This window comes from Toxorhynchites rutilus, chromosome 3, assembly GCF_029784135.1.
Source record: "Toxorhynchites rutilus septentrionalis strain SRP chromosome 3, ASM2978413v1, whole genome shotgun sequence".
Taxonomy (NCBI): Eukaryota; Metazoa; Arthropoda; class Insecta; order Diptera; family Culicidae; genus Toxorhynchites; species Toxorhynchites rutilus.
The window spans coordinates 239,527,142-239,546,153 of NC_073746.1; the positions used below are offsets into that span (position 1 = coordinate 239,527,142).

The 19,012-nt window shown below is 37.9% G+C and overlaps 1 protein-coding gene across 1 annotated transcript in view; it reads right to left on the reverse strand.

Annotated features, from left to right (window-relative positions):
- Nucleotides 1-3,875: 3,875 nt before the first annotated feature.
- LOC129774057 (uncharacterized) overlaps nt 3,876-19,012 on the reverse strand; it is a 46,730-nt gene continuing 31,593 nt past the window's right edge. The window contains exons 8-12 of the mRNA XM_055777754.1: nt 6,276-6,476; nt 5,397-5,763; nt 4,953-5,332; nt 4,539-4,718; nt 3,876-4,481 (exon numbers count right to left, since the gene is read on the reverse strand). Coding sequence (XP_055633729.1) covers nt 3,891-4,481; nt 4,539-4,718; nt 4,953-5,332; nt 5,397-5,763; nt 6,276-6,476 — 1,719 coding nt within the window. The 3' untranslated portion in view covers nt 3,876-3,890. The remainder of the gene's footprint in view (nt 4,482-4,538; nt 4,719-4,952; nt 5,333-5,396; nt 5,764-6,275; nt 6,477-19,012) is intronic.

Below are 19,012 nucleotides of genomic sequence, written 5' to 3' on the forward strand. Positions count from 1 at the left end.
CTACTGTACTTCTGTTCGTCAGAGCTGATTCAAAGTGAAAAATGAAGTTTCCGTGGTTTTGTAATCCATAATTGCTTTTTTTGGTTGCAACTCAATTCTTGATCTTAACCCTTTGCGGTCGTATGTCTGTTCTCAGCCACCAGAGCAAGGAGTCATATTAAATTATTTATCGAACCATATGTAATATTTTACACTTTTTCTAAACTAATGATAGTGTCTAGTGAACTTGTTCACGAATTAATACGCGGTAAAATATTATTAGCGTGGAAAGATAAGAGAATCTCTTTCGAGGGAAATTAATTCCGACCGCATAGGGTTAAATGTGTTTAATCCTGGTGTTGACCGCAACTAATCGCTTCCCTATTTTATTCACCATAGAATTGAGAGAAAATGTTAATATATGAATGTGTTTATTTTCTTCGACGATACTGGCCACCTTCAAAGTATTGCACACTAACATTGGGCGATAAAGAAATTTCCTTCGGTTAATGAACCAAAACTCTTCTGTGCTCAGAGTTATATTCCGCAACACCGATTAGAAATTAGCAAGCAGTACTTTCAATTAACCCATATCGTACCGAGCCGTAAAATTTGTTTTTTTTACGAAAGCCATTGGTGTATCTTTTATCAATGGCCTTAAAGAAACCCAAATGTTCATGATGTTTTCATCAATCTACCATTTTCCAGGAAATGACGAAAATAAAAAAAAACTAGAATATATATATATATATATATATATATATATATATATATATATATATATATATATATATATATATATATATCTTATATCTATCTATATCTATATATAAAAATGGAGTGCTGTCTGTCTGTCTGATTCTTATAGACTCCCAAACTACTGAACCGATCGATATGAAAATTTGTATGTAGAGGTTTTTGGGGCCGGAGAAGGTTTTCGTGGCAGTTTGAGACCCCTCCCCCCTCTTCAAGGGAGGGCTGCCATACAAATGAAACACAAATTTCTGCATTACTCGGAAATTAATCAAGCAAACCAAACCTAAGTTTGCATGTGAAGGTTTTAGGGTGCAATAAATGTTTCTATGATGGTTAGACACTCCACCCCCCTCTCCAAGGGGGGGCTGCCATACAAATGAAACACAAATTTATGCATTACTCGAAACGAAATTTGGCATGCAGAGGTTTTAGGCTGCAATAAATGATTCTATGGTGGTTAGACACTCCACCCCCCTGCCATACTGCAACCAAATTGGGCAGCTAGAGGTTCTAGAGTGCAATAAATGTTTCTATGGTGGTTAGACACTCCACCCCCTCTCTAAGGGGGGGCTGCCATACAAATGAAACACAAATTTATGCATTACTCGAGAATTAATCAAGCAAATGAAACCAAATTAGGCATATGGAGGTTTTAGGGTGCAATAAATGTTTCAAAGGTGGTTAGATACTCCTCCCCCTCTCTTACGGGAGGCTGCCATAGAAATGAAACACAAATTTCTGCCATACTCGAGAATTTATCAAGCAAATGCAACCAAATTGGGCAGCTAGAGGTTCTAGAGTGCAATAAATGTTTCTATGGTGGTTAGACACTCCACCCCCTCTCTAAGGGGGGGCTGCCATACAAATGAAACACAAATTTAAGCATTATTCGAGAATTAATCAAGCAAATGAAACCAAATTAGACATCTGAAGGCTTTAGGGTGCAATAAATGTTTTTACGGTGGTAAGATATTCCTTCCCCCTCTTTTAGGGGGGGCTGCCATGCAAATGGAACACAAATTTGTTATTTTGTATTTTTGTATCGAGTTTGTATCGAACTAATTAAGTAAATGAAACCAAACTAGGTATATTGAGATTATACCATGTAACGGAGAAATATGTTATTTGCAAGTGGTTGAAAAATCTTGAACGAGAATTGTGTCTGAAAATAATCTGACATTATAACATTATAATGATGAGTTTTGGTAGAAGTACTAGCAATTTTTTTAGTAAAAGGTAAATTCAACCAATTTTCTTTCATCTATGGTTAGTAAGGTGGAAGAAAACCGATGACTCGCGGTGTACTCGAGTTTAGAAGGGTGACATATTTTTAGGAGAAGGATGGGATATAAGGAAATTGTAACAATGTCGATGAACACTCAATTCTTGAATCTATTCGTATATCTATAGTGTATTTACATTTCAACTTATTCTACTATTTATAGCAAGGGGACGAAACTATAATTTTTTTTTTTTTATCTTCGCTTATTTTTTGTCGGCATATTTCCGCCACTTCAGTGCCAATCACCGACATCAGGGAGGCGACTCCACCTGTCCCTACCTATCAGACTCAACAACTCATGAGCCGGGCCAACTTCTTTTACTTCCCCTCCGAAGGAAGACGTAACCAGAGATTTTTCGCCTCAGAAAATCCCAACGACGCCAGCTGGGATTGAACCCAGACCGATCGGATTGTGAGGCTGTTACGCTAACCACACAACCACTGGCGCCGTCAACTATCATTTGATGCCACTCATTAACGGATGTGATGCAATAATTGTTGTTGACTAAATAACTCTGCGAATTGGTGTGATGTTTATGACAGATTTTTGTCGAATATATCTTCGTATCAGGTGTGCAAATTGAAATTTGTATTTTCTTGTTGCCATTATTTGAGATTTTATCGCCTAAAAATGGGTTTTTTGAATATTGTGTTTTTTTAGATTTCTTCGTGCATTTCATTGAATTCGGCAAGCTTTTAACGATCTATTTTGTGGCGGTTTTTGTTTTTGACGACCATTCCAAATGACTATTCCTCAATTATTTGATAGAATCATGGGAATGAATCGAATGAAATTAATATTTAACATCGATAAAGGTTGGAAACACTCACGGCTATATCCACATAAGAGTACAGAGAGTTTGATTGATTGTTGTTGTGCATAGAACTATTATTAGTTAGCAGGACAGAATCACTAAGAATTGATCTTCTCCCTGTACCTAACAAAAATTATTTCTCGCGGAAGCCCAACACTCACCGAAGATAAACATTTAATTAGATCGTTATCCATTCAATTCGCGTGTGATGAAACTATGTGAAAATCGCCACGCGTTTATTGTGTGAAGTGTAGTAGCCATTTTATTATTGTTGCATGAAATTGGAGGGTTTGCTTAGCAAAGTAAGAATGATCCGATTCGGATCAAATATGCACCGTTTAGAATACAATCTCATCCTTTTAACGCCGTCAAATCATTTGATCGCTTGGGATACGGATTCCCTGCTTATTTTATAGCAGCGTTCGTCGTCCCACCTTAATTCATATAATTAAAAAATACTACACATCCCTTGTTGTGGTATTGCCATTGGTATCCGTAAGGATATCACCTTTGAAGAACGCTCGATAACATCGATAAGCCTGCTGATCTTAGCAAATTCCTTTGATTTTTCCTTTTTCCGTTTTTTACGAGGCTACTTGAATGCGCACGTTCCCCTCTGGGGATCAAACAACTCAAACCACAGAGATTTGGCAGTGATTGTGCCAGCCAATAATCTTGGCCTCACTTTCTTAGATGATGGTGCTCACACCAGAGTAGACCATATGATAGGTCAAACCTCCGTCTAATACAGTGGCCATGAGCAATTTCTATGCGACACCAGCAGAAACTACGCTGCCTCTATATGTAGGTACTAGTTCATTAGTTAACTTTTTGTTGGTTAGGTTCATGGCGCATAATATAGTGCAAACAAGGCTCACCTCCGAAGTTTACGGCCACAAATGGTGGAAAGGTATCTACTATCAATAAAAGAAGTCCATTTGAGTTCTAGATCACTCCAATCAAGAAAAGGTAATGACCTCACAATTTGTGTATGTAGTTGATTAAAAAATTAAACATACATTTTATTAAAACATAATGACATATTCCAACAATTTTTGCTATTGATTGTGCTCACTTCTTTCCACTAGACTAATCATATGACCCCCCATAATCTTCAACGTAATAACGATCGACAAACAAAGCTTCTCCAGCTTCAATTGGGACGTTAGTTTGTACCTCCAAATAACGTGGGTCACCATTGCTTTCATCGATAGCATCCCGTACCGGTTTCCGATACAATTTCTTGGTCCACCACCGAAGGGAAAATAGCAAGCCGATTGCTTCGCGCTGAAGTTCCCCTCACGGAACCTTTCCGGGTCGAAACGATCGGCATCCGGACCCCAGATGTCATGGCGTCGGTGAAGAGTGTAGAAGTTCATAAAAATGGTGACACCGGCTGGTATTGAAAGGTTCCCGATCCGACCCGGTTGGATCGTTTCGCGCCCGACGATAGGAGCAACAGGAAACAATCGCATAGTTTCCTTGATCACCAAATCAAGATACTGTTGATTGCGTAAACTTTCATAAGTTAGCGTCGGTTGTCCCGCATATACATCTTCGATTTCCTTCAGCACTTTTTGTTGGATGCTGGGGAATATAGCAAGCATTAGCAGGACGTAGGAAGTTTGTAGCGCTGACGTTTCATTACCCTGTTGAATTAAGGTATGATTAATATAACTAGTCTTGTGATCTGGTCCGTTACTTACCGCAACTATTAGCGTGTAGATATGATTTTGAATTTCAGTGAGAGATATCTGTTGACCATTTCGTTCCATATTCAGCAGTTGATCTATAAATATCATCGGCTTTCGGACAACTGTATCCTCGTCCTCCGGATTGTTCGTGTTTTTGCGTTGCTTTGAAATCTTCATCTTTTGTTGTATTACCTTGGAATTTAAACATTTCAAAGCATATAAAATGATGAGTAATAAAATGATTTCTTCAAATTTATTTCGTTGTCAATTTAGAAATCGAATAAAAATTACCTAAAATACTACAAAAAAAAATCATTTTTCTGTCATCGTCCAAGAACCCACCAAATAAAGCTTTTCAAATGAAGTGTTTCCACCAATCCTACCCGATTACCTCCACCGATTATTGTAGGCTCTTCTCCAATTTACCGGTTCGATTATATCCTCCATATTGCTCCTTGATTTTCTTTCTCTCCAGTAGGCCGCGGTCAGTCGGTACATCCAGTCACTATGAATCAATGGATTGAGCCACCTTTCTCCTAATAGTGTGAATAGTTCTTCCAAATAGGAACAAAACTTCATCGTTTGTGGATCCGCTGCGACGTCACTTCCTAACGAGCTTCTGCAAATCATTTCCAGTGTACATCTGGATGCATGGTGAAACACATCAAACTCAGGGCCTGCGTTATGCGACAACAAACTGTCCACCAAGGTTTTCGAACATTCTTCGAAAATAGGTATAAAACTCATAAGAATGTTCAAATTAAAGGCAGGATTGAGCATTTTTCGATATAACTTCCAGTCGGAATCTACAACATAAGTGATGTGACCTTTAGTCAGAATTTGAAAAAAAAGTGGGCAAAAAATATTTACAGGGAGCGGAAATAAGTCCATAATCGACGTCCAAAAATTTATAAATGTACGGTTTGTTCTGACAATCTTGGCTGTTGAGAACCTGCTGAATCATAACCGGATCAGAAACGCACAGTATTTTCTTCAGTCCAATTTCGTATTTGAAGTAAGTCGGGAAGTAAGTAAAATGTTTACACATCAATTCGAATTGTTCGGATGGTGATTTTCCAATAAATGTACACCAATTTCCGATCAAAGGGTATCGTTTTGGACCAGGAATAGCAGCAAAAAATGATTGATCCTTTGTGTACGTTTTGATAATCCATAACAGGATCAAGAGTACAAATGTCAGCACAATTATCATTGCAGCACTTATTGCGTCCACGATCTACACTAGCTAACAGTTTCATTAGCACTGACGTGCTGGGAAGAACCTAATGCGTCGCTTGCTGGAATCCGTTATGTTGGAAAGGTACTTTTTATTCACCTTTTCACGGGATGAGAAAAACAGCGAAGTAATGGATTTATTACACATGTCACTAAAATCGTTATAAAATCTTCGGCACTAGCGCTTCTAGAGGAACTTTGCCATCTCAACTTAATAGTAAATTACTTGCGTCAGTTTTAGATGGTACTTTATTGAGATATTTATGCCAAATAACACGCCTCTGAATGCAAAGGGTGGCAAGCTCGTATGCGTATGCCAGTGTAGGGCAGAACGGAATTTGAATTCGAAGTGTATACCGCATGCATGATAATGTTTGCACCATTGAGCAATGTAAAAATTAATAAAATTCTCAAAAATTTCGGTTTCGATGTTTTTTATTTATTTAAAAGTTGACGTTTTTAGAGTGTTGAACTATGTTAATCATCAGACGAGTTTCCACTTGCTGTAATTACACAGGTTTCCAGAACGAACAGCAGGTCCCAATAATGTGGCCTGGGTCCATTTATCTCCTGGTACGGGTTAATGTTTGTCTGAGGCTTTCTGTACTCGGGTGGGGTTATGACGCGCCATACGGAGTAATTCGGTAGATCAAGATCGGGGCTGGATGGTGGCCACATATCCTTGGCCCAGAACGGCAGATGTTCCTGCAACAACTGCTGAGTGCGGTCCGAGGTGTGGAACGGAGCCCATCTTGTTGAAATACAACATTTGGCTTCGCGCCGTACTCTTCTTTGATCCACGGAAGAATATACTTACTTAAAATCTCGATGTAGACCTCCGTGTTTACTTTGGCACCTTCTGAAATGAACACCACGTTTTTTTTTTGAAATCGGAAGCGCAACCAATTCAAACACCATACACTAGCAGAGTGTTTGGGCAGATATATGTTTTTATGCTTGTCGGCCACATCTTTTACCGGGACAGAACTTATATGGCGATCGGTTGTGGAGTTTTATACGGGATCGACGGTAAACTTACTCTCGTCGGTGGACAGAATTACCGAATTTTTTCGCTTGAGGAAGTTTAACTCACCCGACTTGAACTCCCGGATGCGGTTAGTAATCATGTGAGTTTTTTTCCGTGCCCTACAATTAGCAACGCAATCTTCCGTGTAGTGAAGTCGCTTATCTTATGTTCCTCCACCATGATCCTCATTGGACGCACTGACGATTACCCGAGCTGACTTCGGACGACCTGTGGCCACCTTCGAGGATAGTTGTCCTTTCTTTCCTTGGTCTAAGACCCTTTTCACGGTTCACCGGGACTCTCTCATGGTATTTTCGCGTGGGGCAAATCACGAATACGCTGCCACTTCGTCATGATGCAACTGCCAAACTAAGGAAATCTAACTAAGGAAATGGGAATTTGAACGTGGTGCAAACATTATCACGCATACGGTTAGGGTTTTTTTTTAACAAATCTTTTATTTGTACAGTCTCAGTTACATAAGGTTAAAGGAGCCTACATTTTTGTTCTAATGCATATTTACAATTTTTGATTATTCTACGGTAAATAGGATGGGGAACCGATTTCTCACGGACGGCTCGAGGTTTGTGGGGTGACAATACAAATTTGGGAGAGGAAGGGACATAAGCAGGTTTGGACAATGCTGATGATTAAACACGGAGATCGATAGTTTTGAGGAAAAGATAGATTTGGGACACGTAATCAAGGTCTAACCGAGCTAACACATCCCGCGCCGGCACATTGGGTTGTTACCCTCGGTCCCGAAGAGAGTTTTTCCAATTCGATCTGGCTACAAGTACATCTCGCACGACCAAACAACATGCTCGATGTCGTGATAATCTTGATCACAAACGCAGAGATTATTGCTGACAAGATTTATACGAAATAACAGCGCGTCTAACGAGCAGTGATTGGACATGAGTCGGGAGAAGGTGCGAATAAAGTCCCGACTTATGTCCAAACTTTTGAATCGTGGTTTGAGACGAACTTTGAGGATGGTCGAGTTGAAGACGATTTGACGCCGATAAAAATCCTAATGTAATCATCAAAATTAACGGCAATATCAGTGGCAGATACAACGTCTCTTCCCACAAGATGAATAAATGTTTGAAAGGTCACCAACTGATGTCTCTGGTAGAAAGCAACCACAGTTTTAAGCAACGGTTTTCAGTAACATCCCGTAGTACAACAGGACACTTTTCTTGTGAAAGAAAACAGAAGCGTAATCCTTCAGAAATACTCAAAATTCTCTCGATAGATGTTGATAATAGTATGATGTGTAAGAGAAAGGAATCGTGTCTTACCCTGCTCAAGCAATTAAGTATCATGTTCACCGACGAAATCACAAAAACTCTTCAATTTTTCTACACGAATTGTGTAGATATGAAGATATTTATAAAGTTTCACGACGGAACTTTCAATATCGATTGTATGCTGAAGACAGTTGTGTGAAATCTTTTTCGAATAAAATTATCGAAACAAAATATATCAATAAAATTGTCTTTTTCATGAATTACATTAGTTTTATAGCATACATTTACGGATTCACATGTTTCAAAGGATTATAAGATCCACATTCTATTGGAGTTAATGCGCCCCTCATTTGAGCTAACTCTTAATCAATCTCCAGATGATTATTTTGTGCGTATTCAGACCTTTTCTGGATTATAACTCTAACAAATATTGTAAACATCATGCTTGCACACCATTTGTATCTGATTTACATAGCTAAACCACGTAATTAACACATTTAGATGACCTCAATTCTGAACATGAGTTGTCCGATTCGCTAATGTTGTTTTGTCCACATGATTTCTATGGCAACCGCTTGGCGCGCTGCAGTTTGTTTATGGTGTTCTTCGCGCATAGCAGAAATAAAGTTTCTTTGTGTTGAGTATATTGAGGTGAACACATTTAAAATGCCCAAGAAATGGCAATATTCTGAAAAAAAAGCCTTAATCATGAATGGATCAATACGATGACAGTAAACTCAAACAATGATAAATGCAACATCTACTTGAAAAATCGATTTTTTTCATTCAAAAATGGTGATTTCTAGAACCGGACAAACAACGATCATTTTTTTTGGACGAACCATTATCATAATTTCTCTTTGAGGAAAATCATTAAAAACAGAAAAAAATTGCAATATTGCAAACTTGCAAAAACAATGGATTTAATTTTCGTAATTATTGATTGTGTAGTTTTTTATTGTTTTTATGGTTTTAGACTAAAGGGCGCTTTATTTTTATTTTTATTTTTTTGAGAGCTGAGGACTTTTTACATAACATATCTCTATAACAGAGATGCTATTTTTTTTCGTTTTTGAGATATGATTTTTCAAAGGTAGCCGGTAGTTCAAAAATCATTTTTCCCGTTTTATCCAAAAATTACTTTTTTTTTAAATTCATGACATTTGAACCACTGAACCCACAATCTCAATTCTGTTGTAACTTCGTTAAAAACTCAACTCATATAGATGGGATGTACATCATTTTAAAGCTTCAACTTTCAAGTTTATGAGTTCAATTCGTGGGTATGCATAGCATTTTGTATTTCTGGTACAATTTTCGATAAAGTGCACCTCTAATCAACTCCAAATTTTGACCGATCGGCAAGAAAAAACGGCTAAACGTATCAATATGAAACGTTCATAGTGGTTTAGGAAATAGACTCGGCTAAAAATTCGCCAACAAATATCAGAACTTACAACAATATTTTCAAGATTACAGCAGATTTTGTGAAAAAGTCACAGGAGGGTTGTGTCCGAGACACGACCGCATAGTTGACGTAGGATTCCGTTAGGTTATCTGTTGATTTTGGATATGTTGGAAAAATTACATCGGTAAACTCTTTGATAATGATTTATTAGCCCTGAAACGGGCCGTTTCGTTTGGTTGTTCGATATTGTTTGTTCACTCCACCAGTGTTTCCGAGTGATGATGATAGAAGGATGGTAAACAGTCGTTGGATGGTGCGTATCAGATAAAAAATGCCGAAGTGGAACGAGATATGATAAAAACCGCCCTCTGTGATTCTAAACGAGATGTCTCCTGTGTTATGTATGGATGAAATAAAGAAAAAAAACTCGCCAATGTAATATAAGATAATTACCAAAACCGAACACAATTATCAATTTTTCTCATCAGTGAACGCTTGTTACTTTATTGTATAAAAAACATATTTGAAACGGAAAAGGTAATTTTCTTTTACAATTTTTATTTTCTGAGTATTTATTTAACCCAAAGCGAATTTTAATTGGACTAACAACACCTATACTATACTATATGTATACTATATGGGAACACTTTTCGGTGGGAACAAGAAGCCCCCCTACTTTCATGTATTTGCAAATCGATTTCCCCCAGGCAGCTCGGTAATTTCGATTAAACAAAAGAGCGTATTTCGGTTAAGATAGGGGTTGAGATTTTTCAATTGTTCGATAGTTAGTTTCATGACATATATTATTTTCTTCAATATAAAAACCGGTGGTCCAAAAATTACGTCATTACGTCCTTCGGGAACATTTTAATATTTATTTTTTGAAAGCTGAGAATTTTTTACATGATATATCTCGATACCAGAGATGCTATTTTTTTCGTTTTTAAGTTATTATTTTGCAAATTTAACATGCTCTAAGCCTTCGTTCAATATTCCTATGTAACTAGACTAGACCTATGCGACTAGAATTCAATCTAAACGCAAGTGTGATATTTTTTCGAAGAAGCTAGCTTATTGGATTGGATTTAATATGTTAATCATCCTTATCGGTTCAGTAGTTCAAATGTTATGAATTTTTGAAAAAAATCATTTTTGGACAAAAGGGGAAAAATTATTTTTTGGACCAATGTTATGGAGTGCCGAAATCGATTGATGCAAAAGTTTCATCAATCCACCATGAAATGACTGAGCAATAAGCGTTTGAAAATAGCATGTCTGGTATCTAGATATATCATGTTAAAAAATTCTCAGCTTTCAAAAAAAATATTAAAATGTTCCCGAAAGACGTAGTCCTACGTCAATATTATAAAAATCTTATTTTGTCACGTTTTTGAAAACAATGCATAAAATTCAAAAAAAAAATTTCTCGTCAAAGTAACAAATTATCCTCATACAGAATTTAGTGTAGTTTTCAAAACTGCCCTTCCATTTGCGGTACGACCATTATCTATTGAATTATTCACTATAGAACACGAAGAGGTAATTTGTCATTCAAACAAAAATATCTCTATCTTGAAAGGTTCTACACAAGTTACTGTATGACCTTTCAATAGAGAGATATAGACTTTCAATGAATGTTGGTTGATAAAGTTAAATGGATTTGCTATTGATTTAGTTGGCAAAAAAATTTGTTAGTCCACAAAATCTTTGGAAAAACGAAAAGAAAGTTGTTAATTTCTTCCCGATATTTTTGTCCAATACATCTACACACACCAAGATTTGTTCGTAAAATATTCCTAAACTTGAAAGCTAAAATGATTTACATCCCATCTCCAAATGAAACATCCATTATTTAGTTAGTATTCCAGTATGTTTTAATTTTGCGAAACGTTTTATTTCTTCAGTGCAAGCTGTATCTAAACGGACTTTCTCAAGATCCAATTCCTGAACATCGAGGCCTCCTTCAACCGATGGATCCGCTATTCCCATCAATCCAATGGTCAGAACCACCAAATGATCTTTTCAATTTGACCGTTTCACGAACTGCTAGTTGAAAGAATTCGGGCACTCGATCTATTATTTAAGGGGGGACCCCTGTCTGTAATTTTCGAATTTTTTTTTCGGATGTTAGGGATAAAGTAAAGTATTCGTGTATTTTGGTTATTGTTTAAGGTGTGTTTGAGGATGTATATTCCATTTATTGAGTGCACGAATAATGACTGTTGACAGCTGGATGTAGATGCTGTCTGAACATCGGTGGTATAGGTTCAGAAGCAACAAGGTGTTGCAGAACCAATTCCAATGAATATTTTGAAACTTTGGGATAATACCTCAAGTAATACAAAGGAGTTTATAAGTCTCGTTTATTGTTCCCGCGAGAACAAAAATTAATCAGGTATCAACCATATGTAGCTGCTACTACAAAGCCACGCAAACCCATCGCCTTTCTAGGGCCCTCAACTTTCTATTGTGGAGTTATTTTAAAAATTTTGATGTTAAATAATATCCTATGTAATGAAAGGCGAACTGATTTTCATATATTTTTTTTTGTGACTGCTCATGTGATTTTAGGGTGTCTTCGGATTTTTTGGTTATTTGTTATGACGATGATGTTTTGAATTAGGTAGGTGTTAAAACTTCTACGTTCATTTGGTCTTTTGGAAAGAGGGTAGCTATAACTAATGAATCGTGAATGGCTTATTGGTGTTTTTCCCATCGGTCATTCAATTGTCGTGAGTTCGAGCATTGTTTCCGGGTTAAAAGTGCAGCGCATTCCAAGCCGGATGTGAAGATGGTATTATTTAGCGATGAGAGCTATGTTCTTCCGTAGAAAACTGAAGGTAAAAAATTTGTTCCGCGTCACACAACCACAACTATACAACCGTTTCGGTTCGAATTTTCTGTTGCTATTCTACGAAAGATGATACATAGAATAATATAAATTAATAAATACAATTGATAAATTTGCTAAGGAATACTGAAAAACTACTAATCAATCAATAAGTAATCAATAAGTTCAGTATTTCAGTGTCACTTTAGACAGCGAACAATGAACAGTGTTATGAAATTATGAATTATTTCGAACGCCTACAACTATATAATTTCTCGAAAGATCACAGAGATGTTTGCATCATCTTCTTGAATGGCGTTAACGTTCCCTTTGGAACTTTTGCCGTCTCAACGTATGCATTAACTAGCTTCATTTATTAATACTTAGTTGAGATTTCTTAAGCCAAATAACACGCCTTGAATGTATTCCGAGGGGCAAGATCTAGAATGCGCGTGACCACAGTGCAAGTCGAAGGAAATTTCTGTGAAGAAAAATCCCCGGCCAGAACGGGAATCGAACCCGAACACCCGACATGATAATGTGAGACGCTAACTCGGCCACGGGTGCACGATGTTGATGTTTGCATCAATCGGAAGGAAATATTTCTACGCATCCTTCACAATGAAGAAATTTAAATGTTTTTTGAATGAACTGTTATACAATTGCAATATGTCAAGTATTGTCTAAACGTTTCCACGTTTGTGCTCCTCAACATGTGTCGACAAAAACGAGCAAGTAACATATCAACGAGGCACAATTTTAATTTATTCATACCTATAGAACCTTCCTCTGGTTCTTTTGAATGTCCATTCATTACTCCATGGTTCCGCGTCGAAAATCACTCACGCCAACTGCCTTTACAAAGGTTCAACGATAACTAACTCTCCCAATAGCTCTCGTGCCGTGAGTCGCGCTGCTCGGTGCTTGCTCGTTTGTTACTGCTCTCTTTCCCTCTCGATCTATTCTCATATTCTCTCATGATATGATATAATAGGGGATACTGGGGAGTGATGGCTAGATCGTAACTCTACAATGCATTCTCTCTATCGGTCTATTGAATGATTATCTTTTGGCATGATACCATAAGGGATACCTGGGAATATTCAACTAACTATTGTCTCTACAATCCCTTCTCTTCTCCATTATTTCTTACATTTTTGAACTCATTTGATCGCATATATATCATGCTATTTTGTGCCAACCAACATTCCTCCTCGTTAAATCTTGCATCGATTTAACTCGATCGTATTTCTTCCAACTTAACATCATTATCACTCTACCACTCAAAATCGTTGGTTACTTCTGTCACTGTTATGTCATCTATGTTAATAACAATGCCTTCTACACCAGTCGACACACCGTTCATTTCGACATCAACCTATTCTCCCGAAATGTCACTTTCATTCAAGAGGATGCTACACTCTTTAGCTTATTGAAAATTGTGTGAAACGTAGTGTTCACACATTTCTATTCAATGTATTCCATTGTGATAACTAGTTAATATTTGATATCGTTCTTTCCTTTAGGTATGACTACCATCATGAATATCCTTTTCGGCGGACATCTTCAATAACTACAATTATGAATTTTTGATATCTACTTTCTGTTTCCTCTGCTTAGCATTTGAAATCCTCTTATAAGTCAATTTAGGCTGTTGGTAATTCACAGGCCTCGATCCGAAGATTATCAATATTAGGTTGTTTCAAAAGTTCTTACCCTCAATGGCCAATTGCCTCCTAAATGCCTGGCACCATACTGAATAGCATTTTCACTACCTCAATGCTTTCCACACATAAGAGATGTCTCATCATGCGCGGAATGCTAAACCTGTCATCCACTGTGTCGTACATATGCTCATATGGAGTAACCCATTATGCGCTATCGCTATCGTATCGTCAGCCTGTGCTCCGTTTAGCTTCCACCACGCGGTGGCCGCTACGAATGTATCCTTCATGCGCTGTATCGTGTACCCTACATACACAGGCTGCAAGACTGTGGAAGCAAGGTGAATTCCACCACTCGGTGGATGCTCCGCATACACCCATCATGCTTTCGTTTGTAGCACCGCCAACCCACGGATGGGTAAAAACATTTTTAATTGCACTGATACTTCAATGGGTTCTCGATTAGCATAGTCGCAATTGAAATTTCTGTTGTGCGAAGCGGTTCCAATCGAATGAATATCGTCTATACCTGCTCAGCAACTATGTCCATTAAAAATTCTACCGAAAAGACGTCAAATCATTGCAAGTAACCATCTCACTATTGCTAGCATAATTTTATCAATGCATAATGGAGTAATGATAATATTTTCGGTATTTATTGATATTCAAGAAACATGTAATCTCTCAACAGACTCTACGAGCCCTCGTTCATCATTTGTATTTCAATTTGGAATTGAATCAAATAAGTTAAGAAATAAAGTTATTCCACTTCCCATGTTTCTTCCTATGTATATACGAACGAATGTGGTTTGATTATTTAACCTCTACTAACTCGTCATTCCACATTATCTTGAGAAGTGCCTTATCTCGTTACGTGCGAGACAATCGTAAGAATCCATCCGTTGTTTCCATGCTCCACATCTATCGCGATCTCTATCCCTACTACTAACCCTTGTTTCACATGAACAATCGCATTACCTTCTCTTTCTCGATAAAATTGCATCAAGCTGTTTGCGTTTTCATCTTCGGAATAAATTGGTTGTATGACACATCAACAGTTTGTTTCATCGACTGAATATTTCGAGTACAACATAAAAAAATCGTATACATCTCATTCGTCTACATCTACAGCTTCAGGATGAGTTTAATAGTTCTCAACCACTCCTCCCACTCCCGAAATAAATCAGAATTCTTGCGGCCACTCTTAATCCATATTTGCCGTGACGTATGGGAGAAAGTATTCTAGTCTGATTCAAACACACGCAATTAGTTTATCAAATCAAAACATTAGTTGTAAGGCTTGGTATGTCCGTTTCACAGATTCCCCCTTACATAATATATTCATGCTAAACTTCTTAATTGTTATTGGTGTTCTACAATTTTCAGAGGACCTCGCTTTTTAATAGAACCTCACCAAACCTAGTCATCAATATTGGTGCGTTTTATTTTCGTTTATTTTTTTCTCTATAGCGCTTTAATTCCAAACCAGCTTAATCATTAGTGCGCTTTAACTTATAGTTAGTCTCATTTTCCTCCGGCACTACAGTACGCATCCGGCCTCGCCATCAGTGTTAATGCGCTTCGACATATGGTCGTACTCGCTTTTCCTCCCCCCGGCGCTACGGCTCTCAACCGGCCTCGCCTTTAATTTTTTTTGTGCACTTGCACTCAAAAACGGACTCGCTCTTTCCTTCGGCGCTACGGTTCTCAACCGGCCTCGCCTCAATGTTACAATGTGCGCTTCGACATATAGTCGGACTCGCTCTTTTCCCCGGCGCTACGGTCTTCAACCGGCCTCGCCATTAGTGTTTGTGCGCTTCGACTTGCAGTCGGACTCGCTTTTCCTCCCCCGGCGCTACGGTCTTCAACCGGCCTCGCCATTAGTTTTGTGCGCTTCGACTTTTAGTCGGACTCGCTCTCTTTTTCGGCGCTACGGTCTTCAACCGGCCTCGCCATTAGTATTTATGCGCTTCGACATATAGTCGGACTCGCTCTTGTCCCCGGCGCTACGGTTTCCAACCGGTTTCGCCATTAGTATTTGTGCACTTCGACTTAAAGCCGGACTCGCTCTTTTCTTCAGCGCTACGATTCTCAACCGGCCTCGCCTCAATGTTACAATGTGAGCTTCGACTTATAGTCAGACTCGCTCTTTTTCCCGGCGCTACGGTCTTCAACCGGCCTCGCCATTAGTGTTTGTGCGCTTTGACTTGCAGTCGGACTCGCTTTTCCTCCCCCGGCGCTACGGTTCTCAACCGGCCTCGCCCTAAGCATTCCTGAATCATTTTTTTACCTTCAAAATAAATGTTTCGCTCCAACTTCGACTCACACTGATATGTATGATACATATATGACGATATTTGTTTCTCACAAAACCATTCACTACACCTTTCTCGATGCGACAAATGAAAAAAATGAGATTTAATCTCAGCTGAAACTTTTCACGGTATTTACTTTATTTCGAACCGACTGCGCCAATTATAGAACCTTCCTCTGGTTCTTTTGAATGTCCATTCATTACTCCATGGTTCCGCGTCGAGAATCACTCACGCCAACTGCCTTTACAAAGGTTCAACGATAACTAACTCTCCCAATAGCTCTCGTGCCGTGAGTCGCGCTGCTCGGTGCTTGCTCGTTTGTTACTGCTCTCTTTCCCTCTCGATCTATTCTCATATTCTCTCATGATATGATATAATAGGGGATACTGGGGAGTGATGGCTAGATCGTAACTCTACAATGCATTCTCTCTATCGGTCTATTGATTGATTATCTTTTGGCATGATACCATAAGGGATACCTGGGAATATTCAACTAACTATTGTCTCTACAATACCCAGTTTTGTTGAGTAGTGTTTTAGAAAATCAAGATTGCCTAGAAATGATAGAGGTCCAAACAGTGCCCAAAATATTTGTGTTTTGGTGACTGTAGCGTTGAATTGTATAGTAAGATTCATTTACATAGTTTATGTGGTTCATGAGTGTAACCAAAGAGAAATACATAGGTCAAACCAGAAATACTATTTATCGATTTGTTCGAAAAATGTGGCTCATAGATTTCAGAAATGGCACCGCTCACCATGACTACTTCGTGGACTGTAAAAAAAGGTATACAATTGAATAAATGAATATTTATATGTATATTTACCTATAAGAAGAATGCTTTCGGTTTATTTTTTCGATGTTATTTGTGAAAATCTAACGGATCTTGCATCTGTATCTTCATAACTCTTGGTGGCTAGTAGTCCTTTCGTTGTTTCTGCTTCAGTCTCTTACTAATCTTGGTTGTATCTAGATTGAATTAAAAGAAAAAACGTTCTACCGATCCGTTCTACCGTTCTACGAATCGCAGATTGATCATTTATGTTTAAAATATCTATAAAATAAAAAGACTTTAATTCTAGTCACCCTTTCCTGGTAGAAAATTTGTGACGGTCGTAATATCTTTACGAACTCTTCCGAGTACTCGACAATATTTTAGTGACAATTACAGTATTGTCTTGTCCTTTCAATATTCTCCATTGTTTATGAGAATTCATTAAGTCAGTAAAGATGTGCTAGATATTAAATTGATTTGATCATTAGAAAGGTATTCCGTTGGAGTAATCTTGTAACTGGGACAGCGGTTTTCAGGAAAAGAAACTTTACTTGAGATTACGAACCGAAGGAAGAATACGAAAAGTGAATCGGTATTTTACACTCTGTCCAACTTCTATAAGACCAGGGTATGATCATGCTGATTTGTGTCATTGTAAACAAACACTGCTACAATATATATTCTAGTTTGTAGGTATTGGTGACCACCATGATTTTCATGATGCATGATTTCCATATTTGTGCGTGCAAGCGCTGAGCTTAAACCAAAGGTTTTGTATTTTCCAAGTGTCAAGTTTCCAGTCAAGACCAGTTACCCTTTTCCCTTATGTTTTAGTTGTTTTGATCAATAAATCTGGAAAATACCGAAGGGAAAAGTGCTCACGGAGAGAAAAGAAGGATGAATCGATGCATTTCACCAAGAAAATATTTGTATCAGAGAAATTTCTCGTCGGATTGGACGATCCAATCAAGTAGTAGAATTTTGCCAAAGCTAACATGAATCGACTGTGGTAGGGGAAAAGGGGGGAATTTGGACCACCTAAGGAAATCGCCTAATATTTCCAAACCAATACGGTCTGAATCAAAAATGTCACATTGTATACTGAGCTACACTTATTTTCTCTCAATCAATAATGTTTAATCATTATATCAAGCTACAAACTACCAAATATATCATAAAATAAAAGAGATGATTTTTGGACATTAAAATTTGATGCGGGGTGATTTGGACCATCTGTTGGGTGATTTGGTCCTGTGTGTGTTTCAGCGAAAAAAAACATACTTGTGTTTATGTAAAGTATTTTGGGATAATGTTACAATCAGTAACAGTGTTTTGGGATCAATACCAGGTGTCTTGACATGATTCCAGACAACAAAAATTGGATTGACCCCATTTAGAATTCTGCATGAATCTTTTTACTGTTGTTCGAGCATTTTCAAACACTTTCGTTGTTGGTCAAAAAAAATCCGTTCTTGATGGCCTGAGTTGCTCTACAAAGCTCCTTCTTCTTCCAACGTTGTCTGCTTATTCTCTTTTTGTAATTCAGCGGCATCTGGAATCAATGAGACGAAAGAAAAACCTCAAATCACCCCACACAACATGCAAAAATTAAAATGCAATTAATTTCATTTATTGTTATCAAACTCACAGTTTCGCTGCATCAAATTGTTCCTCTTCTGTAGACGAACAGAACTTCACTGCACAATACACGAAAAGTTTGTTTAATCAGCGGTAAAACCTTAAAACCACGATCGGAAAACTCACATTTTTTGAAAATCAAAGTGCTTGTTGTGTTCATGCTACCGATTCCTTCCACCTGTCGAATTTTATCAAAGTTTTTTTACGTTAGTTACATACGGTTCAATAATAGAAGAAATCCAAGTTGAGCCGTACTTTTCGAGAAAAAGGAGTGGTCCAAATCACCCCATATGTCCAACTCACCCCCGTGTTACCCTACATGGTATGTTGTGATAAAGA